The sequence below is a fragment of the Lichenostomus cassidix genome, chromosome 6 (genome assembly GCF_008360975.1).
Source record: "Lichenostomus cassidix isolate B80296 chromosome 6, HeHo_3.0, whole genome shotgun sequence".
Lineage (NCBI taxonomy): Eukaryota > Metazoa > Chordata > Aves > Passeriformes > Meliphagidae > Lichenostomus > Lichenostomus cassidix.
Window position 1 is genome coordinate 1,279,798 of NC_139487.1, and position 20,000 is coordinate 1,299,797.

At 44.0% G+C, this 20,000-nt stretch overlaps 1 protein-coding gene across 2 annotated transcripts in view; it reads right to left on the reverse strand.

The window, feature by feature from the left end:
* MGMT (O-6-methylguanine-DNA methyltransferase) overlaps positions 1–20,000 on the reverse strand; it is a 123,798-nt gene that overhangs the window by 16,499 nt on the left and 87,299 nt on the right. The window contains exon 4 of one of the 2 annotated variants that reach the window (XM_085064589.1): positions 9,382–9,542. In XM_085064589.1, the coding sequence (XP_084920715.1) occupies positions 9,382–9,542 (161 nt within the window). The remainder of the gene's footprint in view (positions 1–9,381; positions 9,543–20,000) is intronic. The other variant, XM_085064590.1, reaches the window with a different exon arrangement.

Consider the following 20,000-nt stretch of genomic DNA (forward strand, 5'->3'; position numbering starts at 1 on the left):
ACCATCACAATTTCCAACTCATCATGACCTTTGGTTTGAGGTCTCAGTCAGGATCATCAACTAAACATGTAAGTGCAAAACTGGGCAGCAAAACTGAGCAAAAATTGGGCAAATTTGGAGAAATAAAGTCCTTAGCAAGGACCTCAAATCCCACCTCAGCGCACAAAATCCAGAACAGTGAAGAGTGAGACATTGGCTCTAAAATTCATACAGATGCAGTGTAAGATTGTTGTTCATCATCACAGAGATGAACACACTCCCATGATGGAAAGGAAGGCAGAAAATAGAAGGAGGCTGAAAAGGAACTTTGGACAAGGGATGAAGGGACAGGACAAAGGGGAATGGCTTCAGACTGCCAGGGGGCAGGGAGAAATGGGATACTGGGAGGGAATTGTTCCTTGGGAGGGTGGGGAGGGATGGGATAGAATTCCCAGAGAAGCTGTGGTGCCCCTGGATCCCTGGCAGTGTCCAAGGCCAGGCTGGAGCAGCCTGGGACACTGGAAGGTGTCCCTGCCATGGCAGGGGTGGAACATGATGGCCTTTAAGATCCCTTCCCACCCAAACCATTCTGGGATTCTATGAAAAGGGAATAAATCCACAATTTTGACATCATCATGTGTAAAACTGGTTTTACAAACTGGAATTTGTTCTATCATCTTACAAGCACAGAGATATTTCTTCTACCACACTACAATATCATACGGTACATATCTGGAATGCTACATATATTTGTAATTAGAGGATCTGTAAATTCCCTTCCAATCCAAGACATTCTCCTGCCCCACAGCCCAGGAGGAATCCCTTGTATCCCCCAAGTACATATCCACAGTTCTACATCCACCCAAGGAACAGGGCAGGAACCACACCAGGTTATTTGGGGGAAAGGAAACATTAATTCTCTGCAAACCTCTGACCTTTGACTGTGTTACTCAGCACAGTATTCTGATGCTCTCCTCCAGCAAGGCTGATGGCACAGGAGGTTGGGAAGCACCAGCATTTCTCCTCTATTTTCCCCTGCTTCCCACAAAATTGCTTTTTCTCCATAATTCCACTTAGAGTCACACTGATGAGGTGTTTTTACTGTTTCATTTCCCAAATACCCACTCCCAAAGGACTCTGGATCAAGAAATCTGCACCCTCAGTTGCTTTGTGAAGATCCTGTTGCCAAAGATAACCTGGCCTAGAAAATTAATATATGAAACATGCAATGCAAATGTGCTTCACTACGTGAACAAAGTGTAAGATCCTCGCTGGGCTAAAAAAGGAACAGCAAATTCTTCAGCTTTCTATAAGTTCCTTTGTAAATGTGCACGTTAAAAATAATACTCATTAAAGTGCTTAAATGCAATAAAATGGAACTATTTCCTTACTGCATATGAATGAAGTCAGTATCAAAGTGCTGCTTTTTTTTTCATTTGTATTAATTCATTATTGAGTTATAAATACCTAATGGATGAAGCTAAGATGCACACAGCACTTTCCAAACACTAATTCACAACATCCTTCCAAGAATGCAGCAGCAGCAAATAATTCCCAGAATATCCTGGCTTCAATCTCAAAGTTAAGGTGTTTTTTTTCTTTTTTTTTTTTTCCTTTTTGTTTTTCTTTTAAGCAGTATGTATTTAAGCAGCCAACAAAACAAGTGGGAAGAGGTAAAGTGTGATGCCATGAAGTCCCTCAGCCTCTTGACTGATCCCAGTGCCATCACACAGCACTGCTGAAATGAACTGCAACTGGAATTCCCGAGATCCAAATTATTTAAACAGACATCCTGGAAGCAAACAGAGGAGCAGTCCTACCAGTGACCCCTGATGGGATTTCAGAGATTCCAGGTTGCTCAATTAACAGGCAGCCCTAAAATCAGTGCCTTGCTTGGAGGAAGTTCCCACAGCTAACCTGCCAGGAGAGGAGGAGACTGCAAAGGCACAGGCAGAAATTTGGGTTATTTGGGGCGTGAGAAGCAGTTGGGGTTGGGGAAACACCCCAGTCCTGCACCTCTGAAAGAATGATTTGATTTTCCTAGGCATCTAAAGAATATGAGAGGGATTTTCCTAAGTTGATAAGGTTAATAATCACACATTTACCTGATGTTACAGCCCCGTTATTTTACATAAACCTGCAGCATCAGGAAAATCCTCCTCCCGCTCCACGAGCTGCCACAAAAAGGAGGCTGTTCTTCATCCCGTGCTCTCCTGCCAAACCCAATGAAGTCAGCACAGGCACAACATGTTTATACAACATTAAGGGTTCACGTTAAGCTGAAAGCAAGCAGGAAATTTGACTTTCAGATTGACAAATGAAGAGTGCTCGTGTATTCTGGAGCCTGCAACAAAGGAGCTGGTTGTGCTGCTGCCCACCGCGAACGCCTAACAAACCCTCCTCCCTGGAAGGATGGTCAGAGCTAAGGTCACAGCAACCCTCCATCTGCATTTCAGATCTTGACTTTTGTTGGCTTTACCACTTCTTCTGGCATTAAATATGAATGATGTTCCCCGAAACATTTGGAACATTAATTACAAGGAAATCAAGGTAGGGAAACGTGGAGCTCCGGTCATTGTTCACCTACGGAACGACAACCAGGAGCTTCCAGCAAAGTGCTAAAATATAAAAGGGTGATGTTCATTCATGTATTGGTCCAAGCTGCAGCACTATAAAGTACATCAAAAGGTGTTAATGGTTTCAATATTTATCTGCTGCAGGGAAGCACTCTAAAAAGAAGACAGAAAAAAAATTTCTGCTAATGGCTGTGTCTCTCCATTAAAATGAAAAGCTTAATGCATCTTATAATCAGAGGACAATTTGCAAATCATTAAGAGAAATGTAAAATTCCATTAAAATACAAATCAAGAGTCCCTCACTGGACTAATAATCTTTTTGATATTATTTTGCATTTCACTATTTCTGTTCCCAATATCCAGGCACCACAAATGATCAGTTCTTGAACATGCTATTTACCACAGCCTACTTCTTTAACGAGAGACTGAGAGAAGTATAATCTGCTATTCAGAGCAGGTACTAATGAAGAATTCCATATATTCTGAAATTTAATTAAAACCCCAAAGATTTCAAATTAGATGCAATTTGAAATGCCTGGGGCAGAAATACATGCACTTGCGTGGCAAGGGTATCACGCTGAAAGTTGATACCGTAATTGGTCTTGATGTATTTTTGTGTTGCCAGGCTGAAGCACAGAACTCATAACCATATAAAAATTCTCTGTAGATTACCTGCTCATTGAAAATGCCATCACTCAGGTAGTTCTCTACTAAATTACCATGCTACTAAAATGCACAAAGTGATTCGAAGAGAAGAGTGGCACAGCTGGTCGACGCTGCCAATGAGTTATGCATGCGTCGACGCTGCCTTTTTTCTTAGTAAAATATGCTCAGTTGAATATTAAAATATAATTGGCATTCAACCTAAGTAGCTTAAACCATTTTGTTATCTTCTTTTAAACCGATTTGGCTCCTCCACAGTTATTTTCAAGGATGCGATTCACAAACTAATGACACCATCACATTCAGCTAGATTTGTACTATTTTACATTTGTCATAAATAGGGACAATTTCTACAGCCTTCTAGGGATGTCCTTTAATACTGGCTCCTCTTGAACATCAAAGGCCCAATTCATGGGGAAAAAAGAAAGAAAGGGAAAAAAAGGAGTATGCCATTTATGTTGTTCTTGCATATTTTATTCTGAGAAGAGTGCGGGATGCAAATTTCTGGTGAAAAGTGTGTTTTTACAGTTAAGTGAGTCCTTGTTTTTCCCAGAATAAAATGGTCAGTGACTAAAGTGGCAAGGAGATGCGGCAAAACATCTCAGAAATGGGTCAGAAAGGGGCATCCTTAGGTCAAGCAGCAGCAAAATACCTTCATTATAAAATTCTTCCCCTCAAGATGAATTTATTTATGTGCCCCTAATACAAGGGCTGTCAGAAATGCCACTATATTGTCATTTCCCGAGAAAAAATTAACAATATTACTTAGAAACAAGGTGCTCACCATAGTAACAGTCCCATTAAGCACATTACCTCTGAAACACCAAACAGGTTAAATGTATATGAGTATTGATGATATTTCCCATCGATATTGGGTTTTAAGTAAACTTGCCTGAAAGTTCATTAATAAAGGGGTGTGGGAGGCTGTATTTATAAAATCCTTTCCTTTTATCTTGATTGCATGGGTTTTTATTAAGGAGGGGTGCAAAGGTTACGTGGGGCTGCATGTGTGGCGAGCAAGCCAACAAATCAAAGGAAAAATGAATTAAATTAAACTTATTCCTCACAGGTCTGCAATGAGAGCAGGTGCTGAGGTCTGGGGCTGAGGGTGAAGATGATGAGCACACGACTGTGGATAAAAAAGTCATTTTCCTACAGTGGTGGGGTTTTTCCACCTTCAATTCCTCCCTTTTAATCTAAATCTCATATACAAGCAGCAGTGTCAAAAGTTACCGGGTTGGTCAAAATGTTCCTTAGATCAGGGTCAACTGACTCCTTTAATTTCATGGGGAGAAAAGGGATGTGATTTTGAACAAATTCACTTTATCAAGAAGCCTCACACGCACGTGGCTTTTAGAGCTGCTGATGTTAGAGTGAAACTGCCCTGACTGTGTGCAAATATTTATCATGGAATCCTGGAATGGTTTGGGTTGGAAATGACCTTAAATGCCATCCAGTGCCACCCCTGCCATAGGACACTGCCAGGGATCCAGGGGCACCACAGCTTCTCTGGCAATTCCATCCCATCCCTCACCATCCTCACAGGGAAGAATTCCTTCCCAATATCCCATCACCAAGACACAAACCCTTCCTTTCTGAACAAAAGCTTGGAATTATTTCAATAGCCACACATCTCTGCAGCTATTTCAGTGTCTTGACTCACTGGAATATCCCCAAATTTTCTGAGAACAAGAAAAAATGTTGCCATTGTACAGGTGAACAGTGGCTGTGGATCTTCAATCCATTCTTACCTAAAAAAACCCCAAAACCTATTCAGAAAATGCTCCTTTATTCTAATTATATCCTGCCTGTAATAATGTCAAGAATACTGTCAAGAAAGGATTGTCCTGCTGGAAATACAATGAATTTTTAGATTTAATTTCCCTGCCTCCTCCATGACAGGACAGACACACTGCTCTCTCCATCCTTAGACTCTTCCAAGGTCACATCAGGATGGTTACCCTGAAAGGCTCCACCAAAACCCCATGAACATCTGGAATCAGTGCTTCCAAAAAGGGAAAATTGCACCTAAGAGGGCCTGAATTATCCTAAATGGCTCACATTTGGCAGACAATTTATCCTATGATCAGTGAACTCCCAATAAAAGTATTTAAGGTACACTTAAAATCACAGAGACTTCCACTGAAAATTATGGGAATTTTGCTCTGAATTCCACAGGAATTGGGTCAGGAATTTTGCAGGCATTTCTAGCCAGAATGCATTTGTATTGATTTTCTTGTTTGGTTTTGGTTTTAAATACATATAGTTGAGAGAAAGCAATGGGCCAACTGGGCTGGAAAAAAGAATTAGAGATATAAAAGTAACTGGGCTATTTTGGGGTTTTTGTTGTTTCCATTTTTGAAGGTTGGAGAGGATTGATTTCTGTTCGCAGAAAATTGTAGGAAAGTATTGGATTGTAAAAATCCATTAAATGTCTCACAAAACAGTGACTTTGTGCTTATCAAAACTCCTCTCACATGAAATGGTAATAAAAGGAGATGCCAGTCTCTGGAATTTGAATTTTGAGTTGGCAGACAGAAGTAGGGAAGCTTGTCATCTCTTTGCACTTGAATCTGCCATGTCCAGATATGTGAAGTACGAACGTTTCCCAGCAGATTATTTCATATTTAACACTTTCTAAAAGCCTAAATAGAAATGTATTTGCATGTCTGATGAAGCTGCAGGGTTGAGAAAGGGAAAAATCAGAAACATTTCTCAACTTTTTTTTCTTTAATGAATAGGACCTCTACTACCAAATTAAGAGAATTTCACAAATTGCAGCATAAATCAATGGTAAAAATGACATTTTATATTTCTTTAAGAAAGGGCAAGTCTTGCCTTGTTCTCAGCAAGTGAACAGTGCAGCTCAAAACCGGAAAATATAAATACAGAATCCCAGCATGATTTGGGTTGGAAGGAACCTTAAAACTCATCCCATTCCAGCCCTGCCATGGCAAGGACAAGCTTCAACCTCCCAGCTTTATCTCAACCAAGTCAACAATTTTTTATCTTTTAATTACTGAAATTTAAAGCAAGGGAAAAGAGATCTGTAATTCATTTTAATAATGTAAATGCTTTCCTTATTTAAATAATTTTTCATATATTGAAAAAATCTATGGATAAATTGTATGTGGGAAACATTCACTCTCAGGATACCATAATTAAGGTGAGCACCACAGCCACTGAAATGGCTTTTAAATGTAAGCATTCAGGGGATGCTGAATTTGTCATCTCAGAAGGAGATGAATTAACAGCTCTGCAATCTTGTGATTTAAGTATTCCAACCACAAAAAGAATAAGAAAACACTTCAGCCTTTGCTGAGTCGCAGTCAGAAAATACAGAAATATCTACTTTTCTTTCTTAATTTCCTGCAGGCTGGGATTTTTTTTTTTTTTTTTTTACAGTTTAGAATGTGCAAAACCAGAAAGACAAAGGTGCTAGTGCCCCTCCTGGCAGGGTGAAAAGCACTCAGGATGGAGTTGTGGGAGGATTTTTGTAGTTTTGGGAGCTTTCCAGGGGGAGAGAACCCTAAACCCTGCAGACCCAGGGAGGAGGTGAGTCGAGGGATGACTCCAACTCCACAGAGGTGAGGAGCAAGTGAGGAGTTTCCTCAGCCCAGCATTTATTTCCCTCTGTTCCCACCGTGCCTGGGCAGGGCTGAGGCAGCTCCCAGTGCAGTGAGAGTGAACAGGAGCAAATCACAAGGTAATTATTGATCACAGGCCTGGTTACATCACCTCACAGGGAGAATGGAGGTGCTGCTGGCTCCTTTGAAGGCTCTGTGCTCCCATTATGGATGAGGTGTTTCATCAATATCCCCTCTTGGATGAATAACCAACATCATGCACGGGGAATTGCAGCTGCACAGCTCCCTCTCTGCTCTCCAGCCTCTGCTGCTCCTCCTGGGTCCTTCTGCACTCTGGGCTCTGCCTTGGCTGGCAGTGGGACAGGGATCATCAGGGAATCATGGAATGGTTTGGGTGGGAAGGGACTTTAAAGGCCATCATGTTCCTGTCCATGGCAGGGACACCTTCCACTGTCCCAGGCTGCTCCAAGCCCCAATGTCCAGCCTGGCCTTGGACACTGCCAGGGATCCAGGGGCACCACAGCTTCTCTGGGAATTCCATCCCATCCCTCCCCACCCTCCCAGGAACAATTCCTTCCCAATATCCCACACAAATTATCCCTCCTTCAGTTTAAAACCATTAAAGCATTAAAACCAACACCACTTCCACCCTCTGAGCCCTGACCCAGCAATCCCCAGCTCTGCTGAAGGAACAGGACTGAGCTGGACTGAGGGAAAGGCTCAGCTTTGCTCCAGGGCTGCACCCTCAGGACAGGGAGCTGATGGAGGAATTCCACCTCAGGAGCCTCAAGGACTCTAAATCCAGTGAGGATGGCTGGGCAGGCAAGGAGCAGAACTGCAGGGCGAGGAGAGAACTCTGCTGTGCCTCCAGTTTGCTCTCCTGCTGCTCTAATGAGCCTGTAATCTGCTGTCACACATGGCCACCCTGTGCCATCACAGCCACCCTGTGCCACACACTGCCATCACAGCCATCCTGTGCCACACAGTGCCACCACAGCCACCCTGTGCCACACACTGCCATCACAGCCATCCTGTGCCACACAGTGCCACCACAGCTACCTTGTGTCACACAGTGCCACCACAGCCATCCTGTGCCACAGGAAATCAGAGTGATGAGAAAAAGCCTTTCTGGTTTTGGGTCCTCATGCTCTCACTGATGTTTGCTCTGCGTTTTTAAGTGCCTGGAGAAATGAGTAGGCACTTTCAAATGTAAATGTGTAAAAGTAAATAAATACCAAACTCCTAATTTAGCAGAACTGCAATTCTGATGTGCAGACAAACTGAAGTGCAACCCGTCAGAATATGATTTTTACCTCACCTTTCTCCTAAGTAACTTAAAACCAGGTCCTTCCAAGTTTTGACATCTATTTCCACATTCCTCCTGATGTAATCTTTTTTCTGTTTTATGGAAGTATTAGTAGGAGAAAGTCACAGAAGAACAGCAAAGCTCTCACATCGTTGTGATCTGAGCCAATTAACTCTTCATTAGCGATTCCATGACGTAGCTGCCTTCCCCCAGTAAAACACACACACCTGGCCCAGGCAGGAGCAAAGAACTGAGCGAAATGAAACAACCTGCAGCTGCAGATGTTGCAATCACAACTGCCCTGCAGCCCGTGGTGCAGCTGGGCAAAGCCAAACCCCCTGAGCAGCAGTGGGCAGGGTGACCATCCGTGTGACCAGCACTGACAGTGTGACCATTAGTGTGACCATCAGTGTGACCAACTGTGTAACCAGCAGTGTGACATGTGACCATCCATGTGACCAGCAGTGTAACACCAGTGTGACCATCTGTGTGACAGTGTGACCATCTGTTTGACCAGCAGTGTGACACCAGTGTGACCATCTGTGTAACCATCCGTGTGACCATCCGTGTGACCACCAGTGTGACCATCCATGTGACCATCAGTGTGACACCAGTGTGACCATCTGTGTGACCATCCGTATGACCATCTGTTTGACCATCCATGTGACCATCAGTGTGACCATCCGTGTGACCATCCGTGTGACCATCAGTGTCACCAGCAGTGTGACCATCCATGTGACCACCAGTGTGACAGTGTGACCATCCATGTGACCACCAGTGTGACCAGCAGTGTGACCAGCAGTGTGACCATCTGTGTGACCATCCGTGTGACACCAGTGTGACCAGCAGTGTGACCAGCAGTGTGACCATCCATGTGACAGTGTGACCATCAGTGTGACAGTGTGACCATCAGTGTGACCCTCAGTGTGCCCTGGGCAGCTGTGCCAGGAAGAAATTCTCCCTAATCTCCAACCCAAACCTCTGCTGAAGCAAAGTGAGGCTATTTCCTCTCCTGCTGTCCTGTTCCCTGGGAGCAGAGCCCAACCCCACCTGGCTGTCCCCTCCTGTCAGGGAGCTGTGTGCAGAGCCATGTCAAAGCCTCAACCCCTCTTTCTGCTGGCCAAAAGCCACTTTCAGTAGCCACCAGCTCAGTGAGCAGCTCAAGTGTGCTCACACTCCAACCTCCCCGTGCTGGCAGCACAACCCCACCATTTTTTGGCTGTTCCCCAGGGCTGAGGGCATGGCAGAGGGCAGGGAGGGTGGCACTGACCTCTCTGGAGCAGTGGGTGGTGGAAGGCTGGCACAGGCAGGCTCCCCGTGGCTGCTGGCTGGCAGAAGTAGGCTTGGAGCCAAGCTGTGCACTGCTGCAGGGGCTCTGGCAGCTCCTCTGGTCCCTCACACACCTCACAGGCTGCTGAGGACTCTGCCCTGCTGAGACACAAATGGGACATTGCAATGGGAAAAATGGCAAAGCCAGGCTGGATGGGGCTCTGAACAGCCTGGTGTAGCAGAAAGTGTCCCTTGGGTGGAAAAAAACAGTCTTGAAGGTCCCTTCCCACCCAAACCACTCTGATTGTGATAAAATGGAATATTCACATTCTCTGTAACAGCAAAATAAAAACCTCAAAACGTCTAACCTGGAGTCAGATCTTTTTCCTGCTTAGAGAAAAGTGAAGGGATTCCTCATAGCAGTGACAAAAATTCACCCTCATCACCTCCACAAGTGCCAAGATGACACAATGTTATAAACACCCATGGAAAATCCATGGAAAAGGAGGAGAAAGCCATGTGGGAAATGCCAGGGAGCAGGAACACCACCCAAGCCCCCTGTGCTCCCAGGGGGATGGAGGTGAGGCTCCTCCTCTGTGTCCCCAGGGCTCAGTCCCTTGTCCCCAGGGCCATCCCCGGGGGAAGGAGGGAAGGAAGCAGCTCTGTGCCTCTCCCTCAGCCCTGCTTCCTCCAGAGCCCTGCAGGTCTCTGCTTCCCTCCCCTGATTCAATTGGAAGGAAGCAATTGAGAATTCATTTGATTTCCAACGGCAGCTCGTGCTGGCAGGGCTGAGGAGCAAAGCGAGCGAACAGAAAGCACCTGGAAATAAAAATGTGCTTCTTCCTTTGCTCCTTTTGCTCTTCTTTTCCCCTGGAAGAGCAACATGTGGATGAGAGCAAGGACAAAATGCTGGATTTGCACACATCCAGTCGTGTTTCCCAGCCTGTCTGTTTTTTGGGATGCAGAGCACTGCTGGCAGAGGGGAGATGATGCTGTCCTGGTGCTTCCCAAGGCTGATGTAGGATCAATTTGCTTTATAAAACTGATGTGTACTTTGTGCTGTTTTTCTGATTAATAATCTTTTTGTTTAAAAAAAAAAAAGGTATGAGAATCCATGCACAAACTTTTTTACACAAATCCCCATGACATGGAGTTCAAACCAAGCTCCCAACACCAGGGATAATCCCTTATTTCACACACAGGCACAACACAGCAGAACACAACTCTGTTTTACTGCGGATTGGTGAAACCACAACAAAATAATGAGAGAATACAATAACTCCTCTGAAACCTGGGAGAGAAGTGGGGAGACTTTTCTGCTCCATTTCTCCAGAAGAGCACAGAGAACGCTCAAAACTACAGATGCCTCATGCTTTTCACATCATCCTGTTTCCTATTCTTGGGAGTCTGGAAATCATTTGGGCTGTAATGTCACCGTAAAACAGAAAAACTCCAACTCCTCTCAGCTCCAGGAGCAGCAGCTCTGCCTCTGCCTGCAGCCAGGGATCAGCCCAAGGGCACCAAACCACCCTCAGTCACCCCAAAACAGGTGGGGAGCAGCCAGGGAGACTGCAGGAGAACCTCCCAGTGCCTGAAAGAGCTCCAGGAGAGCTGGAGAGGGACTGGGGACAAGGGATGGAGGGACAGGACACAGGGAATGGCTTTAGGCTGAAAGTGGGAGGATTTAGATGGGATATTGGGAAGGATGGGATATTGGCAGGGGTGGCACTGGATGGGATTTAAGGTTCCATTCCAACCCCAACCATCACACACACATTCCTCACTTCCACCAGGTGCTCCCTGGCAGAACTGTTTGGATAAGGTTTATTTTTACATTTCTTTTTAATTGCTGTTTTTAAGAGCAGTGCCCTGCCACTGCTGAACTCCCCCAGATGTTTCTGCTGGGCTCACTCTCCCAGCAATTCAACACCAGAGGCTTTCCCACCACCTGCCACCTCCATGGCCACCTCCACCTCGGCCAGGAAAGGAAACACTTTGCAAGGCAGAAATGAATTTGCCTTCCAAGAATGCTCTGACTTCTTTTCCTGTAGGATACAAACTCCACACCAAAGCCAACACACACACCCAGAGCTGCAAACTGGCAGCGAGTTGAAAAAAAGGAAAACCTTCACAATAATTTTGCTTGGCTAGAGCTGGCAACAGCCATTCCTGGGAATCTGACAGCTTTAATAAAGAGAAAAAAGGCACATAACTCATGCACTGTGTCTTCTCCTGGTCCTCCTCCCATCCCTGCCCTTCCCTCCTCCTTGTCCCCTTTCCAAAACTGCATCCCAGCACTCCTTCCACAAACTACCTCGGCATTAAATATCCAACTGAAAACACCAGCTGCCTTTTAAAGGATTTTCTCAGGCTTCAAAGCCTTAAGTACATTTCAAAAAGCAGAATCTAAGTGGTCTCAAAACATTCGTAAGAAGAGCAGAGGAGTTACATCATGGGAAATTTTCCCCCTGGAAGGAAATCCCTCTGCTCAGTGTTAGATTTCTTGGAAGGTTTCTGAGCACCTGACTCCAGGCATGGATATTTGAGCATCTCTAAGTCAAGATGGATGGGAAAAAGTTGAAATTTAGAGAAAAATACCCATCTAATTACAACTACCTGGGTCTAAAGTTTAGGAATGAAAAAGAAAAAAGTGCCTTTCTGAATGTCCTGCTCTGGGTGATCCCCAAGGAAAGGACCTGCTCCTGGCCACAGAGGCACCAGCAGCACACAAGGTGGTGGCCAAAGTGGTCATTTATTATGTTTGATCTATGGGAAGTTTAAGTCTTGAACTTGTGACTCGACACGATGCAGTTTTACTTTTATACAGGAAAATAAAATAAGCATGTTCATAGAAAAATAAAAACCCCAAACCCTAAACAAAATGTATAAGAAATCTGACAGCTTTGCTTTCACCCTGGAGAATATTATTAAGTTTTCCTTAAAAACTACCAATGTCTTTTTTTTTTTTTTTTTCAGTGGGGCTGGAATCATGAGAAACATTCATTTAAACCACATTAGTATTATTTAAATCACTTCCACTTCCATCAGAGTCTGTCACTGCACTTGTTTTCATTCCTGAATCGTGCTGGGTGCTGCCTGGCATCCCAAAAAATTCAGAGTGGAGGCTTTTGTATTTTTACCTGGTCAACAAACAATGGCTGCTGTGGGGGTTTAATGTGAATTTTATTTTTTATTTTTTAATTTTTTTTTTTTTTTAGTTTTTAATTTTTTATTTTACTTTATTTTATTTCTTCTTTTGACCTGGAATTGTTTTCTTTGCAGTAACCTGGTGCCCTCTAATAAGTCAGCAGTGAGTCACATGTCTGCCTGGACTTTTTGGGGATGCTAAATGGAAATTCAGCTGCATGTGACCAACTCACCTACAGGGCTTTGCAGGGTGATGCTTAATTAAAACTACAGACTCCTCCAACAGAAAAAAAAAGCTTGTTTTAAGCTACCAAAAGTCACCTAAAAACACACATATATTGTTTCACCAAGAGCCTTTTTCCAGGCACTGCTGCTGCTGCCCATCTCCAGCCTGGGGTGGTGAAGCCCAAGAAAGCCCAAGGTCAATCCCAACCTGGGAATCAAGCACAGGATTAGGGTTTTCACACACAACAGCTACTCCCCACCATTCCCCCTGCAATCCTATCCACTTCTTTCCATTACAGCACTTTGCAAAGGCTGCCCAGGCAGGGGCAGCCAGCTGGCTCTGCCTCCCTGCAGCTGAGAGGTGACTTCCCAAAATCCCCTCCCAGCCACGGCTCTGCTGTGACTCCTCATGTTTGCAGAGGATGAAATGAAGGAAAAGATGGATTTAGCAGAGGGGGAGAAAGCAGCAGCACCACCTGTTTCAGTTTAACAGGCTCCTTCCACAGGCACAGCCAAGGACTGGGAGTTTCTAAGGCACTTCCAAAATAAACATGTAAGCAGCAGATTGGCTTCGGGATGATCCCAAAGAGCTGAGCCATGATGGAAAGCAGAGCAATGCTGGGAGGAGCCATGCTGGAAAGGGGCAGGGTGTCAATTCTTTATTTCTGAGCTGCTCTGTGCCTCAGCCCTTAACAAACTTCAGGGGAAGCAGGTGGACCTTGAGCTGAGTGGAGAGGAAGAGGATATAACACAAGGACTCTGCTGGCACATTCCTGGGGAAAGGCAGGAGCTGGCAGCTTCCTGAGGATAAATAAATACCAGGAGAATGTTGTAGCAGCTCCCATAAGATATTTTTAAATAGATGTCTATTTATAAAGCATTTGTATCTTTTAAACAGAATTGATTGGTTGACTGGAACATCCAAATCTCACTTGCACTGCCTGTAGCCAAACACACCTGAGTGTTTCATCCCTGGAAAACTAACTCACCTTCCAGGGGTTTGCCTAAGGAGAGCTTTAGAAACTGAGCCAGTGAAGAGTCCCTTTTACTTAAATTTTAAAATTTTCTAATTTTTTTTTAGAAAAGACATTAAAAAAAAAAAAGGTCCCTAAAGTAGCACACGAAAAAGTTGCAACTCCTCCTAGTCTGGAGTCAACAAAGTGCCATTGATACTTGTGGGCAGACTCAGATTACATAGTTAATTATAAATTTTGTATTTGTAATATTTTATCATTTTTAATAATTTACAATTCTGTAATTTTGTAATTTTGTGATTTTGTAATTTTACTTTTTAAAATGTTTTTGTGTAGTTGTGATTTTTTTCTCCAGTGGTGGAAAGTGCCTGATGACTGTTGGTATGGAGCTCCATGAGTGTCATTAGTATAGGCAATTCATAATATTTATATAAGTTTTGTATATATATAAAATAGTTATTAACAGAGCTCCTAAATGGGAGTAAATATTTCCATTTGCAGGATAACTCACTCTTGCTCCTCTAGGACTTGAATGGTAACTCTTGCCATGAAATAGCTACGAGGGGTCAGACTAATTTAAAAATTATCAGTTTTTAAATGACATTTTTTTTGTTTTACCAGTAAAAGACTGAAGATAAGTTGTCACATAACTCTCACACGTGTGAACTCACAGAATAAACTTGCACCATCTGAAAACTGAAGGCTGTCAGTATTTTTCCTACACTTACATAGATCTGTGCTTGTCTCACCAAACCATTTTTCTCCCAGAAAAATGTTACTTTTCAAATGGAAGAATCAGCAATGATTAACACACCAAAATTAACATTAAAATGAGCCTTAGTGAGGCAGCATTATTTGCTCCACAACGACACACAGTGAGTCGACGTTTTCACTGGAGCCTTCGCTGCGAAATGAACTGGAGATGTATTTTATCCACACCTAAATGTCATTTCAGCAGCCTTGCTTTGATAGATGAAGGCTAAAGCCACCCCAAAACTGCAGCTGAATTATCAGGTCTCTAATGACTCCAAACCGATTACGGGATGCAGAGCAATCTCGTTAAATTTTATTCCAAAGCTTACTACACTCGTGTTTTCTCTTATTTTTCTATCAATGAAGCCCAGGAGGTTTAAGGACAATTCATTATGTATGAGACCCAACTTACAGTGCTCGACTGTTGATTAATAGCAAACTTTGCTGTGTGTACATTTGCAGCATTAGATGCATACAATATGCTAACTTATTCTTCCACCCCAGCTAATTATTTACCAAAATGACTACTTGAGACTACAATTTATTAAATGCATGCATCCAGTCTCGATTTGGCCCCAAAAGACAGCCCGGAATGAAGATCTTTTACTTGATGTGACAACTTCTGGAAACAGTGTTATTAATATTGTAAATGTGGCAAATCAAGAGTTCAAATAGCCGGGCGGCTCTGTTGCATTTCTTCCCCCCAACTGAATCAGCGAACAAAGCGCCTTTTTAGGTTTAAAATTCACGGGGAAGCACATCCTGGCAGAGTTTAATTTAGCTGCTTATAAATGAAGTGGCTGCATGATGGTAGGGAGAGATTCAAAAGGGGATGAGAGCTGCAATAAACAGCAATAAACGCCCAATTCCTGTCCACTGCTCCTTTTCAGACCTATTAAGAAAAAATTGATGCATTTAGGGAAGAGAATGAGAACTCAGAAGTGAGTCAGACTTAGTCCTTGTCATACAGCCTGTGCAATATTTTCCTTATTCTGTTTTTATCTGTTATCAAGGATGCAAATTCATATGGATCTGACTGATGAGAAATTCTGCATCCTCTTTTTAACCCTGAGAAAGAAGCACCTGCAGAGAGATTTGGGCATCACATATAAATTCCAAATAAAGAATATATAAATAAAGAATAGAGAATATTTAAGAACATATATTTATATGGTATATATAATATATATAATATAATATATATAATATATATCAAATATATAGAATATATAATATATATCCCATATATATTCTAAATATTCTATATAATATATATAGAATATATAAAATATATATTCTATACATTATATATAGATAATATATATAAACATATAAAGAATATATAAAAATAAATTTAAAAACTTTAACAAATAAATGTATAATTAAATACACAATAAATGAATAAATTAAATTATTGCTACAATAACTAATAAATAACCACACCTCTTGAGTAAACACAAAGATATCCAAATAGCCTTGTTTTTCTCCTGATTTTTGCAATTAATGGTGTTAAATTTGGGGACCAAACTGGGCTTGCAAAGCTGCTCCCTGCCTATTCCCTGCTCCTGGTGTGCACCAGCAAATGCCTGGAAGGACAGAGTGAGACTCCTGTCTCCACGTGCCAAGATAAGGCAAATCAATGTCAATGCCCCAAAGACTGAAGTGATAGCACTGAGGGTCATTAAATGCTGCTCACTGCCCTGGCCCAGTGAAGTTCTGATTGGAATCCTATGCAGGGAGACACAGATCTCCACCGAGATCCTGCCCTGGGCTCTGGCAGTGCTGAGACTGCCCCAGAGCTCCTGAAACATCTCCAAGGCAAACCCTGCTGTGTGTGGCCTTGGCTGCCTTCCCCTGGACATCCACTGTGCTCTCACTGAATCCCATGGTGAACAAAGATCTCTGTTAAAGCAGAGATCAGCAGGAAGGACAACCACAAAGTTAGGGTTTCTCCATCCACCTCAGTCTTCTCCTGTGCATCCCAAAGCCCCAAGCCCTTTGCTGTCTGCTCCATGTCACCCTCCTTCCCTCAATCCCAGACTGGTTTGGGTGGGAAGGCACATTAGGAATCATCTCCTTCCACCCCTGCCATGGCAGGGACACCTCCCACTGTCCCAGGCTGCTCCAAGTCCCAGTGTCCAGCCTGGCCTTGGACACTGCCAGGGATCCAGGGGCACCACAGCTTCTCTGGGAATTCCATCCCAGCCTCTCCTCACCCACACATCCACACCCTATTCCTTCCCAATATCCCATCTAACCCTGCCCTCTGGCAGTGGGAAGCCATCCCCCTTTTCCTGTCACTCCCCAGTCCTCTCCTTAGCCCAGCTTTCAGGTTCTGCCCTTTTTCCACCCTGGCCACCACCATCCTCCTGCCCTCTCTGTGCTGCTCAGCCTGACCCTATGCTCTGCAGCAGATTTCCTGCTCCACCTCCACACTGCCCACCAGCTCCAGCACTGCTCTCTTCTTGCTCCCCACCCACAGCTTTTCCAGACCAATTCCTGCTCTCTCCAGATTTCATCCTGTGTGTTTCTCCCTCGTTTGTGTGAGCAGGAATTGCTCAGGCCAAGACAACCACAGCCAGCTCTGGTGCTCATCAGCACCGGGAGTTGGGTCAGCCCAGAGATCTTCCCCAGAGACACTCCCTCCCCTCCATGAATGAGACTCTTCAAAGACCTACAGCTGGGCCCTATCGAGACAGCAACAATATTCCTAATATCAGAGTGGCCTCTTCATAAATATTTCTGTTTCAAATCAGCGGGTTTGGCAGCGGAATGACCGGAAAACTTGCCGAAAAGATTAAAAAACCCCAATTTCTCTGTGTCTTCTTGCCGGAAAGGACCACCCTTGTTCTAGATTGAGGACAGGGGAGATCAAGTGCACCCTGAACCAGCAACAGCTGAGCAGATGCTTCACATTAAATGTTTTAAAGCAGGAAGCAAAAACTGGAGCCAAGTTCCAAGCAGCAGCACACTGTGCCCGAGATGTTCGGCAACATTAAGCATAGGTGATATCATCAGTTCTAGCTTTAATTAGGTTAAAAGAAAGTCAGTTAATTTTAGCACTTACAAGAAATTGTTACAAAACATTTTTTTTCTCCTATAAAAGAAGTCTCCCATCAGACCTCGGAGGTCGGTTTTATCACAGGCAATTAACTGTGTTAGGGCTGGCTGCAGGGGACCCTTAAACCACACGCATTCCCCGTGTTTCTCTGCTATCTCTGCAGGTTTGGGGGATTCACCACCATTTCCCAGCCCTCTGCAACAGCCACAAACCCACCAGCCCTGCTCAGAACCCTGCCTCGCACTGATAACCCAATTGCTAACTGGTATCTGAAGTCAAATTTACATTTTTTTCCCACATATCTCAGATAGATATAATCCCAATTATGCATGGATTAAAAAAAAAATACCAAAAAAACCCCACCAAACCTAAGGGAGTTAAAATACACATTACAACCCTTATTCTGCAAGACCCAGGTCTCTGATCGGGTGCACAGGGACACTGAAGGACAAAAACTGAAGGCTGAATTATTGGAACTGGGCCCTGACTTTGGATGTCCACCTTGACGTGCGTCAGTGCATGAATTCCAGATGACAGTGAGCACCAAGAATTATAATCAACAGCACCTGCAGATCCTCCAGCCTATTAAAATGAATTAAGATACAGATAAATCAGGAACCTCTTAAGAATTCCACTCACCAGGACATTTTTCAAAGCAAGTTCCCAGTGTGGGTGTAAAGTCTGTGACCCCTGAGCATCTCCTGTTGAAGTGAGTCCAGAGGCCACAAAGATGCTCCCTGGCTGGAGCCCCTCTGGGGACAGCCTGGGAGAGCTGGGAATGTTCACCTGGAGAAGAGAAGGCTCTGGGGAGACCTCAGAGCACCTCAGAAAAACTAATACATCCCAATTAAAACAGCATAGTTAATAGAGATCTCCAAAGCCTTTCTGCAGGGCTTTGATGTTGCTATACCACACACAGCAGCAGGATCCTTCCCAAAATGGCATTACCCAGGGAAGAACTGGCTGTACCTCTCACCAGTTTGGCCCCAACCCCAAAAATAGGAAATACAAAGAACAAAGAGCAATTGTCAGCACTGCTTGTTTGCTCTTTGCCTCGGTCACCCCAGGCCAGGCTCTGTCAGGATGGACACTTCTGCACTTTCCCAGAGAGCTCTCCCTGCCACAGGCCATCCCTGCATCCTCTGCATCCAGGAGAAAAAGCTTTTCTCTCAGGTAACCAAGCAGGGCCCAATCACTGGATTGGTAAGCCAGCAGGGCACATCAATAAAACCAATAAAAACACTGTTTCAAAAAGTGCTGTTATAATTAACTGAAATAAGAGTCTATAAACTGCCACCTCAGAAGAAGCTTGTTAAAGGCTGAGCATAGGAACTGTAATTTAAACACACTCTGCCCTTCATGGACCACACTAGCCACAGCATGGCCCTTGCTTCTCCCATCTTCCCACAGATCTCTGGATCTCATGGGGATGCCTCAGGATCCAGGAGTTTTGGGATTTCTCTGTTCAGAGGTGCTGAGACCTTAAAATCACATCTGAACCTCCTTGCAGAGGACAAAGTGGGACTAAGTGGAATTGCAGCTCTGGCATTGCCAAATTAGAATCCTGGAATGGTTTGGGTTGGAAGGGATCTTAAATCCCATCCCATTCAACCCCTGCCATGGCAGGGACACCTTCCACTGTCCCAGGCTGCTCCAAGCTCCATCCAACCTGGCCTTGGACACTGCCAGGGATCCAGGGGCACCACAGCTTCTCTGTGCCAGAGCCTCACCTCCCTCCCAGGCAGGAATTCCCTCCTCACATCCAACCAAACTCCACCCTCCTTCAGCTTTCAAGCCATTCCTGTTCATCCCATCCCTCTGCTCCTATCCCTTCCTACCCCAAAGCCCCTGAGCTGGGAGAGCCAGTGACACTCACAGAGCATCCTCCCAAGGTGAGACAGACAAAACTGCTTCACACAACTCCATCTGGAGTGGGGCAGGAGTATTTTCACAGCCTGCTTTCCCTCCTCTCCTGTTTGCAGTGCCTGGAGATCGCTGTCCTCTGAGCTTTAGGTGCATCTGCATTACAACCCCATTAGCTTGTGTACTACACTCATTAATAAATAAGCTCCCCACTTAAGTGCCTTTCTTGTAAATTGGTTTGTTCTGTTCCATATAAATAATATAAATTTCTCTGATCAAATGTGGTGGATTTGCTTCTTTACCTATGTACAGACACTCCAGCAATTTAACCTAAGGAGGAGTTCATGTAATGCTCTTCCTCAGTGTCCCTTGTCACCAGCCTGTATTTACCATGGCAGCTGCAATATGTTAAATAGTTAGCATAGCAAAAAATAATGTCTTTAATAACTGGCATAAGTATATTGACCATATGTCAAAAGCAAAAGAAAAAACCCTACTAAATGGATAGTTATTGTAATTGTATTTTAAAACACTGAGGTCATATTTAATTTTGAATCCAAGCTCTTAAAATGCGCTTTCTGGCAAGGACAGAATAAT